This window comes from Tiliqua scincoides, chromosome 4 (assembly GCF_035046505.1).
Source record: "Tiliqua scincoides isolate rTilSci1 chromosome 4, rTilSci1.hap2, whole genome shotgun sequence".
NCBI lineage: Eukaryota > Metazoa > Chordata > Lepidosauria > Squamata > Scincidae > Tiliqua > Tiliqua scincoides.
Window position 1 is genome coordinate 19501151 of NC_089824.1, and position 20618 is coordinate 19521768.

Below are 20618 nucleotides of genomic sequence, written 5' to 3' on the forward strand. Positions count from 1 at the left end.
ATAGATGCTAATAAAATTGTTTGCATGCATCCAGGTATATGCCAGTTTAGCCCTACTTTCAAGCCCATCTGCGGCATGTAAATGAAAACATAACGGAAATAATTCTGCAAATTTAATGTCTTCACAGCCTCGCCAGTGCTTTGCTGTATTGTAGAGCTTTCCTGACCCCACTATTTTGTGCAAAGACAAAATACATTATGGTGTCAGATTTTACCAACTTCATCTGCTAGCTTCAAAAACAAATTGCTTCCTTGAAATGAACTGTGGGCCAGAAATATTTGTGTAGAAATATTGCCGGTAACAGAAGAAATTGTTCATAGCACTCTGACCATACTGCAAGACAACAGAGTACTCAGCTGAAATAACTGTAATTTATTTAGAGCAGTATGTCATATGCAAGACTTTTAAGCTCTGTTCCCTTTTCCAATCGTTTGTGTATAAATTCTGCAACTTCCTTTATATTAACAGTAAAAGAAGCCAAGGCGCAATCTGAATTTCAAAAGAAAAATAGCTCCATTACACTCCTGATAGCAATGTATTACCTCTTGGGTCAGTTTTATGATCCTTTGTAAGAAACCCAGCATGGAGATAAGGGTCAACCTTGCAAGCCATTCTTTGCTGTGAGTTTAATGCTTAGAGAAAGCACAAAGTTGATAGCACAGAAAGATGTGTTTCTTTAGCCATGGAAAATGCAGCATCAGATTAGAAAGCAAGAATCGGAGGACCTCCCTGTTTTTCTTCCTTCATCGTTCCATGCAGTTTTTTCTGTCCTGTATACGTCTCCTCCTGAAATCCAGTTAATGAGGAGAATTTCTAAAATTAATTCCAGAACGGGGAAATGTGCAGTTTGCCACAGCTTTCAGGTCCTGCAGTTCATTCATATGGCATATTTATACTAGAAGATGTGGTGAACACTGTGGTGCTATATCAAAATATCTTACTATTAAATATTGCTTTTGAGAACACAGCAGCAGAGTTCTAATTAGTTGCACTTTTTCTTGCTTACAGTCTGCTGTAAGCTAATCTTTTCAAGAATATGTCAAACCTTATTTTGCTTTCCTTATCTGTGTTTTTCCTAAAGTCCAATCCTACCTAAGTACCCCCCCCTTCATTAATGTTGCTATTAATGAAGTTAGATCTGGAAAAAAAAAAAAACACCCAAGACATGAGTTGTGTTCTCCATTGACCAAATCAATGTATTATTGTTTTAATAGGTAGGAAATATTGTACAGTTCCAGTGCAAAAAAGGATACCTTCTACAAGGCTCTACAACTCGCACCTGCCTTCCTGATCTCACATGGAGCGGAAGTCAACCAGAATGTATACGTAAGTTCTTGGCAAGTGGGTTTAAAAAAAAATTGCAACAATCTTCTGAACTAAGTGATTAAGAGGCTAACTAGTTAAGAGGCACTTTTTCAGGTGGGCGCTCCTCTTTTGTTTAGCAGGGGCAGAGTAACTGGCCCACCTCACCCCAGCAGTGTCTTTTCTAGTGGCTGTCTGCTGGTGTTGCATCTTTTTAGATTGTGAGCCCTTTTGGGACAGGACGCCATTAGATATTTGATTTTCTCTGTAAACCACTTTGTGAACTTTTTGTTGAAAAGCGGTATATAAATACTGTTGTTGTTGTTGTTGTTGTAAGTGAATTCCCAGTTCTAAATTTATGTATTCTGAGAACATTTTCTTGATAAAGTTTCCCTCCTCCCCCCATTCCTAACCCAATTTACACCCCCCACCACTGGATAAGAATACTATACAGATGCAGAGTCATTCATTGTACAAGGTGTAGTACAGCAACAAAAATGTGTCTGTGCAGTCATGGTGGCAAGAGGTCTGTAGTTTACAACAGGATTATAGTCGAACAGTCTCTTAGTTAAGAAGAAGGATATTGATGTACTGATTATCTTGTGATTGAGGGTCCAATCCTATCCAATTTTTCAGCAACAAGGCAGCTGCAATGCAGCCCTGGGATAAGGGAACAAATGTTACCTTGTGGAGGCCTTCATAACTGCCCCCCACCCCACTGCAGAATACAGTGCACACCTCATTGGCATGGCTGCATCAGCCCTGAAAAGTTGGATAGGATTGGGCCCTCAATTAGCTACATGTTATCATGTGTGTTTTTTTACTTATGGCTTTCTGTTTAGCTCACAGCTGTAAACAGCCTGAATCTCCAGCTCATACTAATGTCGCAGGAATGGATCTTCCCTCTCTTGGTTATACTCTGATATATACCTGTCAGCCAGGATTCTTCCTCGCAGGAGGATCAGAACACAGAGTCTGCAGGTCCGATGGCACATGGACTGGAAAAGTTCCTGTTTGTGAAGGTAATTCCTTGCCTCTCCTGCTTGCTGAGTCAAAACAGAACTAGATATTATAAGGGACCCAGAGCTGCCGGTACTCTCTGTCTCTCTGGAGTATGTACATTCCACAGAGATATGCTCTTCAATACCATGTAAATTGGGACACAGTGTGGTTACTCAATACATACTTTTTCTTCTATTATTACATTGCAATCCAGGGCTGGTTCCAGGTTTCAGGGCCCTCAACCCTCCACAGGATTCACCCTGCATGATGTTACCAGGTGTATTTTTTAAGCATGTGTTATTTGCATGTACAGGATTCTTTGTGCTGGGATACTGTGTAGTGGCCAATGGCATGGCTCAGTAGTTCAGCAGGGAGTGAAGAAGAAGATGAGGGAGAAAGGCACAAGGCAAATTTTATTGTGTGGATAATTGACAATAACAGGGAAGGGGAATCAGGATAAGGCAATTCAGTATCTCTTAGCCACTCACTCACAGCTAGGTCCTAAAAGTAAGTGGTTGTTATAGACCAGAGAAAGTAGAGAGAGAAGAGGGGAGGGGAAAGGAAATTCTTAACCGGAAAGGGGGAGGTTGTAATAGTGTAGTCATGTAGGGGGAGATGTTGGTAAATAGTTTGGGCTTTTGCAATTCAGACAATGGCAAAATGCAGTGGCTGGAGAGCAGTTCTCTGTAGCCTAACCAATCAAGGGATGAGCCCCTTGGTGGGCCTTGAAATCACTTTATCCACTTGTGCTGGGGCAGCTAGTTGCTCTTACTGACAAACACTCCTAACCAGTACCACAACTATCTCAACCAATGTTGGAGAACTAGGTCTGAGGCAGTTGTGTTGATGGTTAAGGGTGTACTCCCCTCTTGACGGTCTGATACTGGTCCTTAGCTCTGTAGTGAAACAGTTCTAGAATTAGATACACACTCACACAAAGTCAGAAAATCACAAGTACCATGTGTGTTGTCATTTTGACTGAACACAAGATCGATAATGAAGAGAGCAGGGAATTTGACAAGCCTGTACCAAAGGCCAAGGTTACCAGTTCATATCTGCTGAGTTGATATGGAACTGTGGGGTGCTGCAGAAGCCTTGGGGCATTTGGGGTGATTGTACATCATTAAATGTGTGGCCCATGGAACCAAGCCTCCTGCTATCAGTCCTGCAACTAACATGTTACTGGTCTGGGCTGTCCTCTTCTGGTAGGCACCCACCATCACGAACATGTATGCACACACATGGTCCCTGCGTGCCTCAAAATTAAAGGAAAAAACCTGGTCCAACAACAATTACTAGACCTAAGAGAATTATCTCACCATTGTCACATGAAAGTTGTGGGCACAGAAGTGATCTCTGGGATCAGTAGGCGGCCCTTCTGAGGTCCCAAAAGGCCCAACAAAGATGGTTCCTAAAGCCACACTGCTCATCTCAATATGAACAAGATTCTGAAACGAAACACTGCCAACCTGGATATTTGTTTTGCCCAATTTGATGTTTGTAAATAAATTAATTGAGGAAATTAATTGAACAAGAGATATCCTTTTATTCAGTCGTGCAAGAAACTATGAAGGAGAGACAGCTTCCAAAAAAGTGTTCTAACATTAAGTAGCAGAGCTTTTTGATCTTATTGATACATACAGAAAACCTGAAAAGGCCTGTTAGTTTCAGAAGGAAAGGTCATTAGGAGAAAAAGCAGTATGTTCTCCTGTCCTTTCTTGTTGATGATGAAAATAGTTTTCACAGAAAAATGACTCTACCGGTGTTTTAAAGAAATAAAGACTTACAATGCTTTCATCTGTCCCATGGTGATTCAAGTTACAAAAGACATTGCCATAATAATTTTCCATGTGACAGTCCTAAAAGTGTTCTGGTTTGAACTCCTTTTCATTTTGTAGAATCATTCCATTCTTGAAATTCATAACTTTTAGGCAGGCCTAGTGTAGAGGGAAATAGTTATAACTTTGTGCATAGAAGCATAGAACTGGTGGCATTTCTTAATGCTTAATGGTCCCCACCTGGTCACCAAAAGGATTGTGGGCCTGTGGGCAGGTGTGCGATCAGTGCTGATATCAAGTTCTGTGCAACCACTTTAAAGACCTTTATGAGAGCCATCTTAATTGTAACTTTGCTTCGCTTAATGAGTACACAATGCAAATCAAAAGACAGATGCAAGACGCTTCAAGTCCATTCGAGGTGGGGGGTGGGGGGAAAGGTGAGATAAAAATACTGCAAAAAAACCCAACACATTTATAGAATGACTCTAAGGCTGCAATCCTAACCTCACTTTCCTGGGAGTAAGTCCCATTGAACACAGTAGGACTTACTTCTGAGTAGACCTGCTTAGGATTGTGCCCTAAGGCACCTTAGCTTATAACAACTCCCATTCACAAAATTCAGTGCCATTTGCTCAAAGCTTCTGCACCTAAACGTAATGTAAATGTGATAGAGGCCAAATGTTATTTGACCTACAGTCTAAGTCTATCTGTGCCCATATCTGAGACAAGACCTAGTCATATCTGGAACAATCCTAACAAAGGCCAGTCTATCCATGAGGTCAGCTGAAGCAGTTGCCTGAGATTGGTGGAGGGTTCACATCTCTGTCCACCTTCTTGCCTCTGCTGCTCATCCTTCTCATTTCAGTACCTAGACTGGAAAAGGAAGAAGGGAACAGAGAAGATGACATGTGGAGGGGAGGGAAATGTTGAGCTAGAACATTGTAGAATGTTTCATTGGATAATGGGGGCAGCATTTGGCATCCACCTCCCGTGTCAAGAGATCTTGGGCTGGCCCTGATCCTAACTCTAACCTTAGACCAAATGTGATGTCATCCAATTAATGTGGACCATTTTACCTTTGAAGAGTAAGTTAGTTGATAATTTTATGTACTGCTGTGGGATGGTTCAAAAAAATAAGGCAAATAAAATTGGCATTCAGGTGTTTAATTTTGAACACTCTAATTTGTGGCTTTCACCAATAAAATGATAGCCAATTCATTGGTTCATTCCTATGAGGGGAATGCAAGTGTCCATTTGGAATGGGCAAATTACAGACCAAACAGATTGAAGACTATGGATATAATCTTGCTTTCTATTCTGCTGTGTCCAGGAGCATCAATACCATAAGATATTGTACATTCTGATCCAAAACCTGCATTTGTGTGATAAACTCATGTTGTGTCCTAAGATTGTGTTTTCTGGTTTTACTGCTGCCTATACAAAGGTCTTCTTGATTTTACTGACTTTAGTTTTCACCTAGCATCTAATTAAATAGATAAATGGATGGTAGAAAATATGGATGTCATAACAATTGCATCATAATATAGCATATATATCTATATTTTATTTTAGAAATCAAAGGAGTTTTGGTTAGAGTCTGTGCTCACTCTTTTTTTACTTACCTTTTTTTACAGCTGGTTCCAAAATATTGGTGAAAGATCCTAGGCCTGCTTTGGGAACACCAAGTCCCAAATTAAACGGTGAGTCTTTTGAATTTAAAAATATACTGTGTAATTAGGAAACACACATGACAGAAAATAACTAACTCACAGCACAACACGGCATCAAAGCAGAATAAGGGCCCAAACCTATCCAACTTTCCTGTGCTAACGCAGCTGCAATGCAGCCCTGAGGCAAGGAAACAAACATTCCCTTATTTTGTGGAGGCCTCCCTAATTACCTGCCCACCACCGGGTGCAGTGCACACCCCATTGGCATGGCTACACCAGGGCTGGAAAGTTGGATAGGATTTGGCCCTAAGAACTCACCACACTGTTGTGGGCAAAGATGTGGAATTGAGAGATAATTTAATTACAGGCATTATTTCAAAGGAATCCTTTCCCCCCAAATGTATGTACTTTGGTATTCTAGAACAATTCACAGTGTGAATCTCTGGCCTAGAGTGCTGCAAACGTGCTGTAAAGCTGCCACCATCCCTGCCCCCTCATGGGCCTGATCCTCCCCTCTCTCCACCTTCCTGTTCCACCCACTCCCTGCCTCCTCCCCCACCCCGAAAACGCTCACTTCTGGCGGGTGCTGCAGGACCGCAGGCTGGCCACCCTTCTGTTGCTGAGGTGCAACATCTCCTGGCACTGACCCAGCACTGGTGCTCCGTTCTCCCTGGGTGCCACAGATGTTCATTATGGCATGTTTATGACACCCAGAGCCAGTGCTGAACAGCAGCATTGGTGGTAACAGAGGTCAGGATTGGGCTCTAAGGGCCAAATCCTATCCAGTTTTCTAGTGCCGCTGCAACCATGCCAATGGGGCATGCGCTGCATCTTGTGGTGGAGAGGGACGCTGCATCCTGTAGTGAAGAGATAAGAGAATGTTTGTTCCTTTACCTTAGGGCTGCGTTAAGGCTGCACTGGTGCTGGAAAGTTGGATAGGATTGGGCCCTAAGTTAGTCAGTTGCTGCTGTTGCTTCACTGGAAAGAAAACAAGAAGAGGGAGGCATTAGATTATTTGTATGTGTCTGAAAAACAGCTTTGAGACAATTTTATTTAGAATTTGGTATATAAATATTTAAAATAAAATAACTTAAAAGAAGTTATTGGAATAAGCCTGCAGTTTTGCCCTTCTGTTGTGTCATAAGCCCTAAGCTGTGATTCTCTGTGGATCGTCTTGGACTGGCTGTAAAGGGAGTTCTTGGGTTCTTCATAACAGAGCTGTTCTGAAGTAATTTAAGTACCTTCTGTAGATAGTGGTGTTTGCACCAATTTAATACTATTCCATTAATAGAATCTAGATCTGACTTTCAAAAGAAATTGTATCAATACCCTTTTCACTACTAATACACTCAATTAAAAGTAAAAGGTTAAAAAAATTATTTAAAGTATTATTTATCACAGTCATTTTTCTATATTTTCCATGTACATATTTTTTTTTTCTTAAATTCAAATCAAAGTTTACCAGCTCCTTCTTTTGTTAAAAATAGGGCTGAATCCTAACTTGTGCTGGAACAGGCAAGCCAGGAGGCTTGCACTGTATCCAGTGCAGGATTGTGGCCAGAAACGGCTCACCCAAAGGTAAGGGGAAGCTTTTCCCCTTACCCCTGGGTAAGGGCTGCTGGCCACAATGGGTCTCCTCGGACTTGCGCCACCTCTGGAGGAGGCACAAGTCCAAGGAGAGCAGAGCAGCTTGAAGCCTTACCATTCTCCCCGGGAATGGGAGTTAGGATCCGGCATAACTGCCAGATCCCAGCCCCGCCTCCCGCTCCCTGCCCACCCCCAGGGCCGCTCATTGCCTGCCCTCCCCCCGCCCAGGAACGTCTCCCACCCTCCTCCTCCTCGCACCCCTACGCCTACCTTTTCTGCTTGTGTCAGCGCAGGTGGGCTGACACAAGAGGCTGAGGGGAAGGTGGCGCGGAGGCTTCCGTCAGCCTCCACAGGCCAGCGCTTCTCGGAGCACCGGCCCAGCTTTCCCTCAAGGAGGCGCAAACGTGCTTTACGGCATAGGGCGCAGTTTGGATTGCGCCCTAGCCTTATTATCCACTGTTGTCAAATGTGGTACTGTGGTACATGTTTGCAAACTTGCACAATGTTTAAACAATTAAGACATGAAATTTGTTCCTCTATTTTGAGGCTTATCCATATGTGTATTTTTGCACATTTCTAGAGCATGATATATGTTGTTCTGATATAGAAAAACATAAGGAAGATGTACACAGCATATGGATTATGAAGACATTTTTGAATCTGTAAATGTCTTTTGTATCTGTAGCTTATGTGGTAACCAAAATAAAGCTGAAAAATTCATCTGCCTTTTCAAATGTATAGAAATAAATAAATAAAGGGTGAAAGTGTTTCCCCATTTAGAATGAGGACAATTATCGCATTTGTCAAGGTACTAATTTACTAGGGAAGCTGGAGGCTAACTAAGGGAAGTTGTGCCTAATGGTTACTACACACACTTCTCACTGTTCTCCAATTCACTGATTTACTAGGTTGGCTGAAGGGAGTATGGGGAATTGATAGATATCCACTGCTACCACTCCTGGTTGGAAAAGTCAGATGGGGGGGGGCTGTCTGAAGAAAACCTCCCCCTCTCAGGACAGTCTGAGCAATACTTGTTTAAAACCAGATTGCAAAAGTAACAGCTCCTTCTGGGGGGACTAAAAACATTCAAAGATATGGAAAAAGAGGCAAAAACTATAACAACACATTCTTCACACGAAGAAACCCATATAGGAATTATTGTGTTCAACTGGCTTTGTCAGCCACAGATAGCATTAGTATGTAACTACAAATGTAATGTATTGATTGGCTACATAGCACGATGATATTAGATTTTACTAAAGGATCAAATGATGAAGGCAACAACCTTTGGAACCAAATGGAGTCTCTGGGTTTCCAGTTGCCTGTCCTAAACAGGTGTGCATTGTTTAAGGACAGGGATGCGTTCCTGTACTCCCGTGTCAAGTGACGCTGGGCGTTAAACAACATGACCTGTCTAAACTTCTGAAGCCAAGGGGTGCCATATTTCTCTCACCTCCGAGGCTTTTCTGAGTCCTGCAGAGGCCGTGTGCATCTCCACACAGCCTCTACAAGGCTCAGATTGATCAAAAAGGCAAAAAAAAATGGCAACTTTCAGAAACTAGAAGTGATTTTTTTTTTTACACCTTTAGGACATTCCGAGGCCCAGGAAGCCCTCTATGGGCTTCCCCTGCCCTCAGAATGCCTTATAAGGCAAAAAAAAAAAAAAGTCAGTTCTGGTTTCCTGAGGAAATAGAAAGCTGCCATTTTTTAACCTATTCGGCCATTCTGAGCCTCGCAGAGGCCGCACATGAATGCATGCAGCCTCTGCATGGCTCAGAAAAGCCCCTGGAGGTGATAGAAGCACTGCTGCCCTCAGCTTTGGGGGTGAAGGGTGGGCAGTGATCAGCAACAGGCCATATGGTCTGTCACATATGCCGCCTGTCGCTGGTTAGAACATCGCAAAGCAACGTTTGCCTGTATTCTGTTTTAGCACTTGCTGTGCAGTCCTATTCTTGCCATCCAAAGCAAGAAAGACAAAGTTGAGAGCTTGCCCAGAATTTTACTTTGCTATCACTGCAGCATCTTCACAGTGGGGCATCGCTTCAGGACTGCTATCCAACATATATGTAATTTGGAAATTTTCCAAGGAAGTCCGCTACAGATACACTTGACCTCAAAAAAGGGGTGTTTTCTAGAATGAGGGGACCAGTAAAATAAAAACAAAGATGAAAGGGAATGCCAAGAGGGTCAAATCCCTCCATAGTGCATGGAGGTTATCTATAACTATGCTGGTGGGCCATTGTGGATAACCGGATGCTGGATTAGATGAACCATTGAACTAGTAGAGCTTTTCTTAGGTTATGTTCTCATGATTGGAGATTCCACTATTGTATAGGATCGAGACAAAGTTAGGCATTTTTAGCATGCACGTAGCTCACTTGAAATAAATGGAACTTCAAAATGCTTGATATTATTAGTTGAATCTTGCTCATTTCTACATTAGTGAGGAGGTTTATAATTATAGAATTGAATGTGCTGTTGGTGATGTCACTGCCATTCAGTATGATGAATTGCATGTATATGCATGCAATGACCTGTCATTTAAACTAGCTTATTTGGGCAAACTGCTGATATTTGAAAGCATTTGAACACTAAATACAGAAATAAAAGAAGACAGGAGGAAAAAAAAACAACAGAGGTTAGAGGGTAAGTGCTAGCTATTGGTAACAGTATTGATTATGAAATTTGCACACACCCCTCTTTTTGTCCTTCCAGTACTTGCTTTTTTAATGCTTATTTGTAGCAGTGTAGCAATGCTACTTGGGAAGCAGTCCGAGACCCTGGGATTCAAGGACTGCTTGGTGTGGCATAGAGGCCAGAGCAAAGAATAAAACGACAGACATGTATAGAAGCGAGATGCAGAAGGAAGGCCACTGGGATTCAGCCTTCTCTGGCTTTCATTCCCTCTCAGACAATACACAACAGGCTGGGGTTTTCCATTCTCTTATCTTGTTTACAATACTAAGCAATGAGTCAGAAGTCTGCGGCTTCTACTTAACAAGAACAAGGCAGAGGCTTCTAGATGTGTCCAGATGCCAACGCAGGTGTGCCTGCACTGTTGCCATGTCTCCAAAAGTTTAATGTTCTATGCATTTTTCTACACTTATTGTCACCAGTTATGTTATTATTCTGTTTGGTCAGAGTTCCTAGATGAATGGAGCATGGGTCTGAGGGAAGTACAGTAAAGAAAATGTGATAGGGAGCAGATGGGATAGGGCAGGAGGTCTGGTCTAGAGGGTAGAGCCTCCGTCTGCCTGAAGATAACATCCACAAGGTCGCCAGTTCGAGGCCACCGGCACCGTGCGACCTTGGAGCAGCTGACAAGCTGAAGCCGAACAATTCCATCTGCTCTGAGCGGGGGAGGATGGAGCCAGAATGTGAAGCCAGATCGGAATGAAACAACTTGACTGTAGTCGTTCTTGAAAGAAAGAACCTTTTTTCAAATTGTAAAAATTCCTATTTAATAGGGATTTAATAAAGCCTGCCTATGTAAACCGCCTTGAATAAAGTCTTGAATAAAGACCAAGAAAGGTGGTATATAAATACCTGTTGTTATTATTATTATTATTATTATTATTATTATTATTATTATTATTATGGAACAAAACCAAATGCTGTTTTGAGGACATTAGCACCTCAAGAAACCCTGCTTCATAGGAAGCAAACAACAAAGAGTCTTTATGGCCCTTTGACTGAAAGCATACCTGCTGTTGTGTTATCAAAGCTAAAAGCCTTTTAGATTAGTTTCAGGCTGCAATTCCAAATGCATCCCCCAGAAAACATGCCCCACTTAACACAATGAGATTTGGCCCTAATCTAACCCAATAGAAGTTTCCTAATCTAACCCAATAAACCATCTCCACTAAGTTAAAGGAAAATAATCAAGTTCATTGCTACCACACTTGCTTGAATCTCTGAAGTCTAACTGGTGAAGATAAAGACCCTGTAGAAGAAAAAAAAAAATATGAAGCCAAAAAAGCCTCAAAAATGAACAATAAGTCCACAGATATGGTGTGAAAAATAGTTCCTGAAGGAAAAGAAAAATCAGTTAAAAGCAGGAAAAGTAAAAGTCTATGAATAAAATAAACCCAGAAGGGATTTATTAAAATTTAAAATGATAGTGTGCCCATGGCTTCAGAGGGACTAGGAAAGTTCCAAGCTTATAAACAATGTTTGGGAGAAAAAGACAAAAGAAAAAAAAAGAACATTCCTTTTGCCCCATCATATCCCCCCTCCAAAAATAAGCACACAAGCCATAATTTTTTATTTAAACTGGGCCCCATTTATTAACTGAACATCTCAACAAGATGTCAACACTGCAACAGATCCTAACTGCTATCATTCCACCCCTCAATAGTTCAAGCACCTACCTTGGGAGATACAGCACGCCACTGTCAATTCCCCCTAGATTGTTCTCTCCCTGACTCCAAGCTGTAGATTGTGATAAACCAACTTATGCTTCTTACTGGCAATCCCAATGGGATTGAGGCAGCTGAATTACACCAGCCAGCCTTTGAGGTAGACTTTGCAACATGAGTACAAGGGGTCATCACCCAGCATCTCAGAGCCAGATCACTGTTTGAGACCCTTTCTGGCATCCCCCCAAAACTTACTTATCTCAGTGTGCACAGATTCTCTATCACTGTTCCCTTTCTGGCACTGTTCCTTCCAGATATGACCAACCTGGCTAAATTCAACCACCTTGCCAGTAGCAGTATGGGGTATGTGGAAAAAAAAAACCTTGCATCAAGGCCAGTCAAGTCCAAAGCAAAAAATCTCTACCCAGACCTCAAAGGAGGCCAGCTATTCTCCCATGGCTGACTGATTGGGTGGGCAGGCTGGGGTTCATGAAGACCCAACTAAACTGAGACACCAAGAGGAATGCAGCCTCTACTCCTGTTATTGGCCCTTCCCACAGCATCCCTGCAAACTGTAAGGAGCCAGCCCAGACTCCACATCTTTCATGCTGGGGCAAGAATGCTATCCCCCCTCCAGCACAAAGAAGAGCAGCATTCCTCCTTTGTGGATATACCATTCTTATACCCATTTTCACCCAACTTCACATTCCATTTTATGTGCATGTACTTTCTCCCATGCAGCCTATCCTCCATACCTACTTTACCCAGGCTTCGCGCACTGGAGAGGACACTCTGTTCCAGAACCACCATTCAGAGCATGACACCATAGTCTTCCAAGACTGAAGGATGCCAACAACAACTTTCTCCATATTTAGAGGGCACAAACTCTATAAGTGTGTTTGTTTTGGCCAATTATAGCACATGGCCCATTTTGACCAAAATTTGCCTTTAATGATGTCCCTTTCTGTTTCAGCATCATTTTAAAAGTATCCACTATGTTCAGTTTTCTCTAGTGCCTGAGTTTTAAACTTGAGCCGTTGCACTGATATGATATCAAAAGGCCACTATCTTAGGGGTCCTTGTATTCAAGAAGAAACCATTACCTGTAGTTTCCTCACAGTCAACTCAGAAAGCCTCATTCATTCATGCAGGCACCAACCGGGCTTTTTCATTCAGTGAAAAAGAAACCCATCAACCCTAATAATTAGACTTAGATGCCAATCCAATCCTCCCCCCCACTCCACTAATGCCATACTAATGGCACTTATGTTGAATGTATGAGGGAGAATCAGATGGCCAGCAAAGGTAAGTAAAAAAACTATTTTTTATTTACTTCTTATTTATTTCATTACATCTTATTTATTTTATTTTATTACTTTATTTATTACCTCTTATTTATTTTTTTTATTTACTTCTTACTGGCCATCTGATCACCTCCCCATAGGATACAGTGCACACTCTGTTGGCACAACTGCATGCTACAGAGTGGGGGGGGGGGGTAGGATTGGACTGTAAGCTTTCTGATTTCCTATGGGTCCTTTTGGACCCACATTGGCTATTTTGCTGGTGAAAGTCCAAGCAGTGGAAGCAGACAGGGTGGGTTGGAAAATGGGGGACGGGATCTAGTGTGTGCTCTTGCTGCTATCCACCCTTCTTCCCCACTCCCAGCCTCAAACCTTGCCCTTCTTGCCCATTGCCTTCCCCCTCCACTGTCTTACCTGCTCTGGTCAGCCTGAGTCAGCCATCTGGCAGCTGACAGTTCCACTGTACTTGGCAGCAGTGTGTCATTTACTGTTACCACACTGCTTACAACAGTGTATGGCGAGTTCACTGTCGTAACTGCATGATAGGATTGGGCCATTAATGTCATGCGTAGTTTGGACAGTATCTAGTAGTTCAGCATAAGAGAATGCCCCACAAGTTTTTCCGGCTACTCCATTCATTTAACTGGATAAAACAAAATCTGATGCCAGCTCCCGCCCTTCAGCATGGATGTGCAAATTGGGTAGATTTGCTGCTCTGCCTTTCAACTACATATACTGCCTGCTTCTTTGCTCTTCGGCTATCTCCCTCATTATCATACATTGCTGAGAGATGCTTCTTGGGGATAGAATGCAATATCCACAGGATACATCACATAGCTACTGAAGTCTTTGGCTTTTAGTTCCCCTACCTGTTGGACATACAGTACGTTATCTCACATGGAAATAAAGGAGATGTTCATGAAAAAAAAAATCCTCCCTCAGAATTACTATGCAGAGTAGTGCTACATACATTCAGCAGAAATAAAGTGCTTCATTAAAGTATTATGGGCTATCTCATAAAGTGCTGTTCCAGGGGATGTCCTGACCTTTTGAAAAGAGGTGAGCACTGTATAGGGCAGTTGGAATCCAGGCTGATAGATATGCAGTAGACATTTTTGTAGGTCAAAGCACTAGAAGCATGTATGTCTACTGCGGTAGTCTGTGAAAAACCATATTAGTTTTTTTCTGATTAGCTGCTTGGTAGATCCCATCTCTAATATACTCCTTGGTTTTCAGTATCTGTTTATAAGGAAAGCTGTTTTGAATGTCTGCCAATTTTCTTTCTAATCCTCTCCAAACAAGGAGCTACATTCTAAGATTTTCTGTTGCCAGTGTCAGTAAATATAAGATAACGAAAGTTGTATGCAAACAATGCTGCAAGTTGCCCTTTATCTTACTGAACTTTAAAGCAAGTTTATCCAATGCTGTTGTCTTATTATTCCATTTACTGCCTCAACAGATATGCAGAAGGGATTGTAGTTACTTACTGAAAGTACATGAAGTAGCTGGCAGTAATAAGTATGCATGAGAAGAGAAACTGGATTTCACCATAGATTTCAAATCAACAGAAAATATAACTATATCCTCATAAGCCAAGTGAAGTAGCCTTGTCATAAAGGAACATAAAACGTTGCACTAGTGCTTTACTGGATCTCTGTTTACTTTTTATTCTGCGATTTTATTGGTGTGGCCTCCAGTCCTGAAATGTTAAGTCCTTAAAACAGTGTGAGGCTGTATACATCCATTCTGATTTAAGAGCCCCACATGCATAGCTTATTGAAATCAGGGGAACTTTCCCTGTTGATTTGGTTTTGCATTGGAGCTTAGCTCATCATTCTGCACATCCATTTATAATGATTAACATTCATTATTCCAAATGGATTTCTTGGTGAGCATTAAAAATTGTGAGAAATGCTTATGAGACATTAAGAGAAGTTGTTGAATCACTTTCTTCATTTAAGGAATGTTTGCACATTAAATACCCCAAGAATAAGTTTTAAACTATTATAAAGCTTATAATTATCCCTTAAATATCTTCAATAATTCACACATGTTAAATACTCTAAGGCTGGAAGCCTATTAAATTCAACAAGACTTACTTCTAAGCGAAAACTTACAGGGTGGGGTGACGTATTTGGTATAGAAAAGAAGATTTCAAGATCAATTAAGACACTTGCATCTCGCTGCTGCTCCCCTCCATCTGGCATTCTATTCTACCCTTGCACCCCACAACAAAAACACCAGGCAACACTTGGGTTTAACTTGGGCCACTTTATTACATGCAAGTGACCAATTCTTAACACATGAAACACATTGTCTGAACACATTGTTTCTCCCCCACCAGTCTGGGATAGGAAATAAAACTGCCATCCATGGCCAATTTGGATGACAGAAAACAATTCCTACCTGGCCCCCCATCATGAGCGACCAGCTAATCTTAGACTGTACATACCCATCATGGCTTGTAACCTGTGATGGACGTTTCCTCCAGAAATCTATCCAATCCTCTTTTAAAGACATCTAGGCCAGATGCCATCACACGTTCTGCGTTCTGAGTTTGATCTGCTCTGTATAATTAGTTTACATGCAGGCAACAGAATGCTGAACAGACCCTGGTTTTTTGACTGCATTCTTTAGATATGTATGTAATATTTATTATTATCATTTCCAATTATGTACAGTCTGTACATTCATGGCTGGCTCAGAGATAGGTTCTTGAGCATCATTACTGTGTGTTAGGCTCATATATATAGTAGATTCTGCAATGATCACAAATATAATTCCCAATAACAAAAAATAATTGGAAAAGGGAGGTAATGAGTATCTGTTCTCATTTTAACCAGAATTATTGCCATCCATATATGGCAACATTCATTAACATTGTCTGTGTGTGTTTTTCCTTCAGTTCCTGATGATGTGTTCGCTCAGAATTACATATGGAAAGGCTCCTACAATTACAAAGGCAAAAAACAACCTATGACCTTGACAATTACCAATTTCAATGCAACTTCAGGGAGAGTGAATGCAACCCTTACCAACAGCAACATGGAGCTGTTACTTTCAGGTATGGCCATGGCAAAACTTATTCTCAATGTAATTACTGTGATTAAAATGTTTGTGTGCTTGTGCTAAAACAACAGTTTTCAAATTACAACCAAAAACGGTGCAATAAAAATCAATAATTAATACAAATTAGTGACAGCACAAGACCGTGCCTACTTACTGAGAAGTAGTAAGTTCCATTGTCTTCAATGGGACTCACTCTCAGGGAAGTGTGGGTAGGATTGCAACCTGAATCTTAAAGCTGGTGAAGAATTCCATTACCCTTTTGTTGACCTCAATGGTTCTATTTAGACATCTCTAATGGCAAGATGCGTGAATAACTATGCCATAAGGCTTTTCCATAAGGTTCCTAAGGCTGTTAAGCAAGTGCACTTTGGGGGAGTTTCCATAGGGCCTCTCACATCAAGGAGTACAGAGAGCAAAGGGGAAGGAGAAAAGAAGTCCTTTTGAATTTGTCTTTGTCTCCATGCATGCATGCATATCATTGATCTGTTTGGGGCACCTGAGTGCATATAGGTGTATTGAGTAGCAGTTGATTTATGTGAATGCTGATGGGATGTGATGTTTTTGCAGAACAGGATGATCTGAAAACTTGCAGTTGGTTGCTTCTGTGCAGCAACAAATCATCTGAAGTAATTCTATGTGTTGTTTTGATTTTATGGCAGAAATCATGGTAATTAAATGAAGTTAAGAAATTGATTAATTTATGTAAGATGTGATTTTTGCTTGAATAAGGCCTGAGATGAATGGATGTTCATCCCAGTGGTGTAGCTAGAGGGAGTGCAAAGCACTAAATTTTGCAGGGAGCCTAAACGTGCTGTACAATCAGTCCCTCCCCTTCAGAGCCATTGCAGGGGTGAGGGAGCAAAACAGAGGCATTCATGCATCTCTTCATTTAGTCAGTGCCTTTAAAATCACCTTCTATACATGATCTACTTTGTTATTTGGGCCTTAGAGTACCCAAATTGCAATATGTTGATATTCATTTTTAATCGGTTATAAACAAGATATTTAAATAAATGGATTGTTTAAGATTGCATTAATGTCAATTAGCTGAGAGTAGTAGTGGTTAGTTCCAAATGAGATGTCATTTTCTCTCAGCCTTCCAAACTAAATCCTGAAAGAGCACTCCATCATAGTTTGCCAAAAAATAATAATAATAATCCAATGAATTTATTGAGGAAGATAATGTATTCATCCTGCTAAACCTTGTCAGTTTAGCTTCAGCTTTTAATATTTTCTTGAGCACTGTAATTTTTTGGCAGTGGGGAAAAAATATCCAGCAATAGATGAATGCATGCTACTTATCAGGCTTAACGTGGAGAATATTTCAATCCGTAAGAATGCAGTGTAGACTTAAGGCTTGATCTTATGAACTGTTGCACGCACAGTTCAATTATTGTGTACCATCAGATCACAGTTGCCCGAAGCCAACATAGAATCTCTCACTAGTGCATTGAAACAGTTGGCACTGTTATAGTGCATCTGTCTAGGATCAATGTAAAGTACCATGGGAAGCCTAGTACTGAACAAGGCAGTGCTTGAACAACTCAAAAAAGGTATTTTATTCAATGTGGAGCAAGCCACATTGGTACAATCCATTTGGCAATGCAAAATATTTTAGTGGGATTGCAACAGACATGAAGCATACTAGCACAGATATGTTTCTACTCAGCAAATGTATACCCACTGACAAATTGGTGGCAGTTGTGGTGGTGGTTGATATTATTTATTTTTAACAGTATTTATATATCACTTTTAAACAAAAAAAAAAGTTTAGTTTGTTGATATGAATCCTGTTGCTTAACTTCTGCAAAGTTTTCTGCTCACTTCCATCCTGCTCTCAAATAGATACAAAAAAACCCTTCAAGTATCTCTGCTATTCTGTGTTTATTTTCCAAACAAGTCCTCTGCATATAGGCTTCTCGAGGAAAGAGGAATATAAATGAAACAGGAGCTTGCATCACACAGGATGTTTCACAGACAATGTTGGCATATACCACTTGTTTCCTCAGTGCTGCAAAACATATTTTAGGATCAGGTTAAAAAGTCATGGGGTAGGTAGCATGAAGCTTGAGATACTGGTGTTCAAATACCTCTTCACACTGAGTAGACTAGGGCAAGTCACATAAGAACATAAGAACATAAGAACAGCCCCACTGGATCAGGCCATAGGCCCATCTAGTCCAGCTTCCTGTATCTCACAGCGGCCCACCAAATGCCCCAGGGAGCACACCAGATAACAAGAGACCTCGTCCTGGTGCTCTCCCCTACATCTGGCATTCTGACTTAACCCATTCCTAAAATCAGGAGGTTGCGCATACACATCATGGCTTGTACCCCATAATGGATTTTTCCTCCAGAAACTCGTCCAATCCCCTTTTAAAGGCGTCTAGGCTAGACGCCAGCACCACATCCTGTGGCAAGGAGTTCCACAGACTGACCACGCGCTGAGTAAAGAAATATTTTCTTTTGTCTGTCCTAACCCGCCCAACACTCAATTTTAGTGGATGTCCCCTGGTTCTGGTATTATGTGAGAGTGTAAAGAGCATCTCCCTATCCACTCTGTCCATCCCCTGCATAATTTTGTATGTCTCAATCATGTCCCCCCTCAAGCGTCTCTTTTCTAGGCTGAAGAGGCCCAAACGCCGTAGCCTTTCCTCATAAGGAAGGTGCCCCAGCCCCGTAATCAGCTTAGTCGCTCTCTTTTGCACCTTTTCCATTTCCACTATGTCTTTTTTGAGATGCGGCGACCAGAACTGAACACAATACTCCAGGTGTGGCCTTACCATCGATTTGTACAACGGCATTATAATATTAGCCGTTTTGTTCTCAATACCCTTCCTAATGATCCCAAGCATAGAATTGGCCTTCTTCACTGCCGCCGCACATTGGGTCGACACTTTCATCGACCTGTCCACCACCACCCCAAGATCTCTCTCCTGATCTGTCACAGACAGCTCAGAACCCATCAGCCTATATCTAAAGTTTTGATTTTTTGCCCCAATGTGCATGACTTTACACTTACTGACATTGAAGCGCATCTGCCATTTTGCTGCCCATTCTGCCAGTCTGGAGAGATCCTTCTGGAGCTCCTCACAATCACTTCTGGTCTTTACCACTCGGAAAAGTTTGGTGTCGTCTGCAAACTTAGCCACTTCACTGCTCAACCCTGTCTCCAGGTCATTTATGAAGAGGTTGAAAAGCACCGGTCCCAGGACAGATCCTTGGGGCACACCGCTTTTCACCTCTCTCCATTGTGAAAATTGCCCATTGACACCCACTCTCTGCTTCCTGGCCTCCAACCAGTTCTCAATCCACGAGAGGACCTGTCCTCTAATTCCCTGACTGTGGAGTTTTTTCAGTAGCCTTTGGTGAGGGACCGTGTCAAATGCCTTCTGAAAGTCCAGATATATAATGTCCACGGGTTCTCCCGCATCCACATGCCTGTTGACCTTTTCAAAGAATTCTATAAGGTTCGTGAGGCAAGACTTACCCTTACAGAAGCCATGCTGACTCTCCCTCAGCAAGGCCTGTTCGTCTATGTGTTTTGAGATCCTATCTTTGATGAGGCATTCCACCATCTTACCCGGTATGGATGTTAGGCCTATAGTTTCCCGGGTCCCCCCTCTTTCCCTTTTTAAAAATAGGCGTGACATTTGCTATCCTCCAATCTTCTGGTATTGTGGCTGTTTTGAGGGACAAGTTGCATACCTTAGTCAAGAGATCTGCAACTTCATTCTTCAATTCCTTAATAACCCTTGGGTGTATGCCATCAGGGCCCGGTGACTTATTGATCTTTAATTTATCAATGAGGTCTGAAACATCTTCTCTTTTAACCTCTATCTGACTTAACTCCTCGGTTAGGAGGGGCCGTTCGGGCAGTGGTATCTGCCCGAGGTCTTCTGCCGTGAAGACAGATGCAAAGAACTCATTTAATTTCTCTGCCATCTCTAAGTCTCCTTTTATCTCCCCTTTCCCTCCCTCACCATCCAGAGGGCCAACCGCTTCTCTGGCGGGTTTCCTGCTTCTAACATATTTGAAGAAGCTTTTATTATTCCCCTTAATGTTGCTGGCCATGCGTTCCTCATAGTCTCGCTTGGCCTCCCCTATCACCTTCTTACATTTCTTTTGCCACAGTTTATGTTCCTTTTTATTCTCTTCATTAGGGCAAGACTTCCATTTACGGAAGGAAGCTTCCTTGCCCTTCACAGCCTCTCTAACTTGGCTGGTTAGCCATGCGGGCACTCTCCTGGATTTAGTGGAACCCTTCTTTCTTTGCGGTATACCCCTCTGCTGGGCCTCTATTACTGTTGTTTTAAGCAGCCTCCATGCACTCTGGAGAGACTGGACTCTTTTTACCCTCCCTTTCAACCTCCTTCTAACCAGCCTCCTCATTTGAGGGAAGTCCGCCCGTCGGAAGTCAAGGGTTTTTGTTAGAGATTTGCCTGGTATTCTTCCCCCAACGTGCACGTCAAAACGGATCGCAGCATGATCACTGTTCCCCAATGGCTCAGTAACGTTTACATCTCTAACCAGGTCCTGCGTACCGCA

General features: G+C 41.9%; 1 protein-coding gene across 1 annotated transcript in view; it reads left to right on the forward strand.

Moving 5' to 3' along the window:
• The window catches only part of CSMD3 (CUB and Sushi multiple domains 3), a 710986-nt gene that overhangs the window by 677056 nt on the left and 13312 nt on the right, over positions 1 to 20618 (forward strand). Inside the window, exons 65-68 of the mRNA XM_066624387.1 lie at positions 1215 to 1326; positions 2145 to 2324; positions 5717 to 5782; positions 15907 to 16065. Of these exons, the coding sequence (XP_066480484.1) occupies positions 1215 to 1326; positions 2145 to 2324; positions 5717 to 5782; positions 15907 to 16065 (517 nt within the window). The remainder of the gene's footprint in view (positions 1 to 1214; positions 1327 to 2144; positions 2325 to 5716; positions 5783 to 15906; positions 16066 to 20618) is intronic.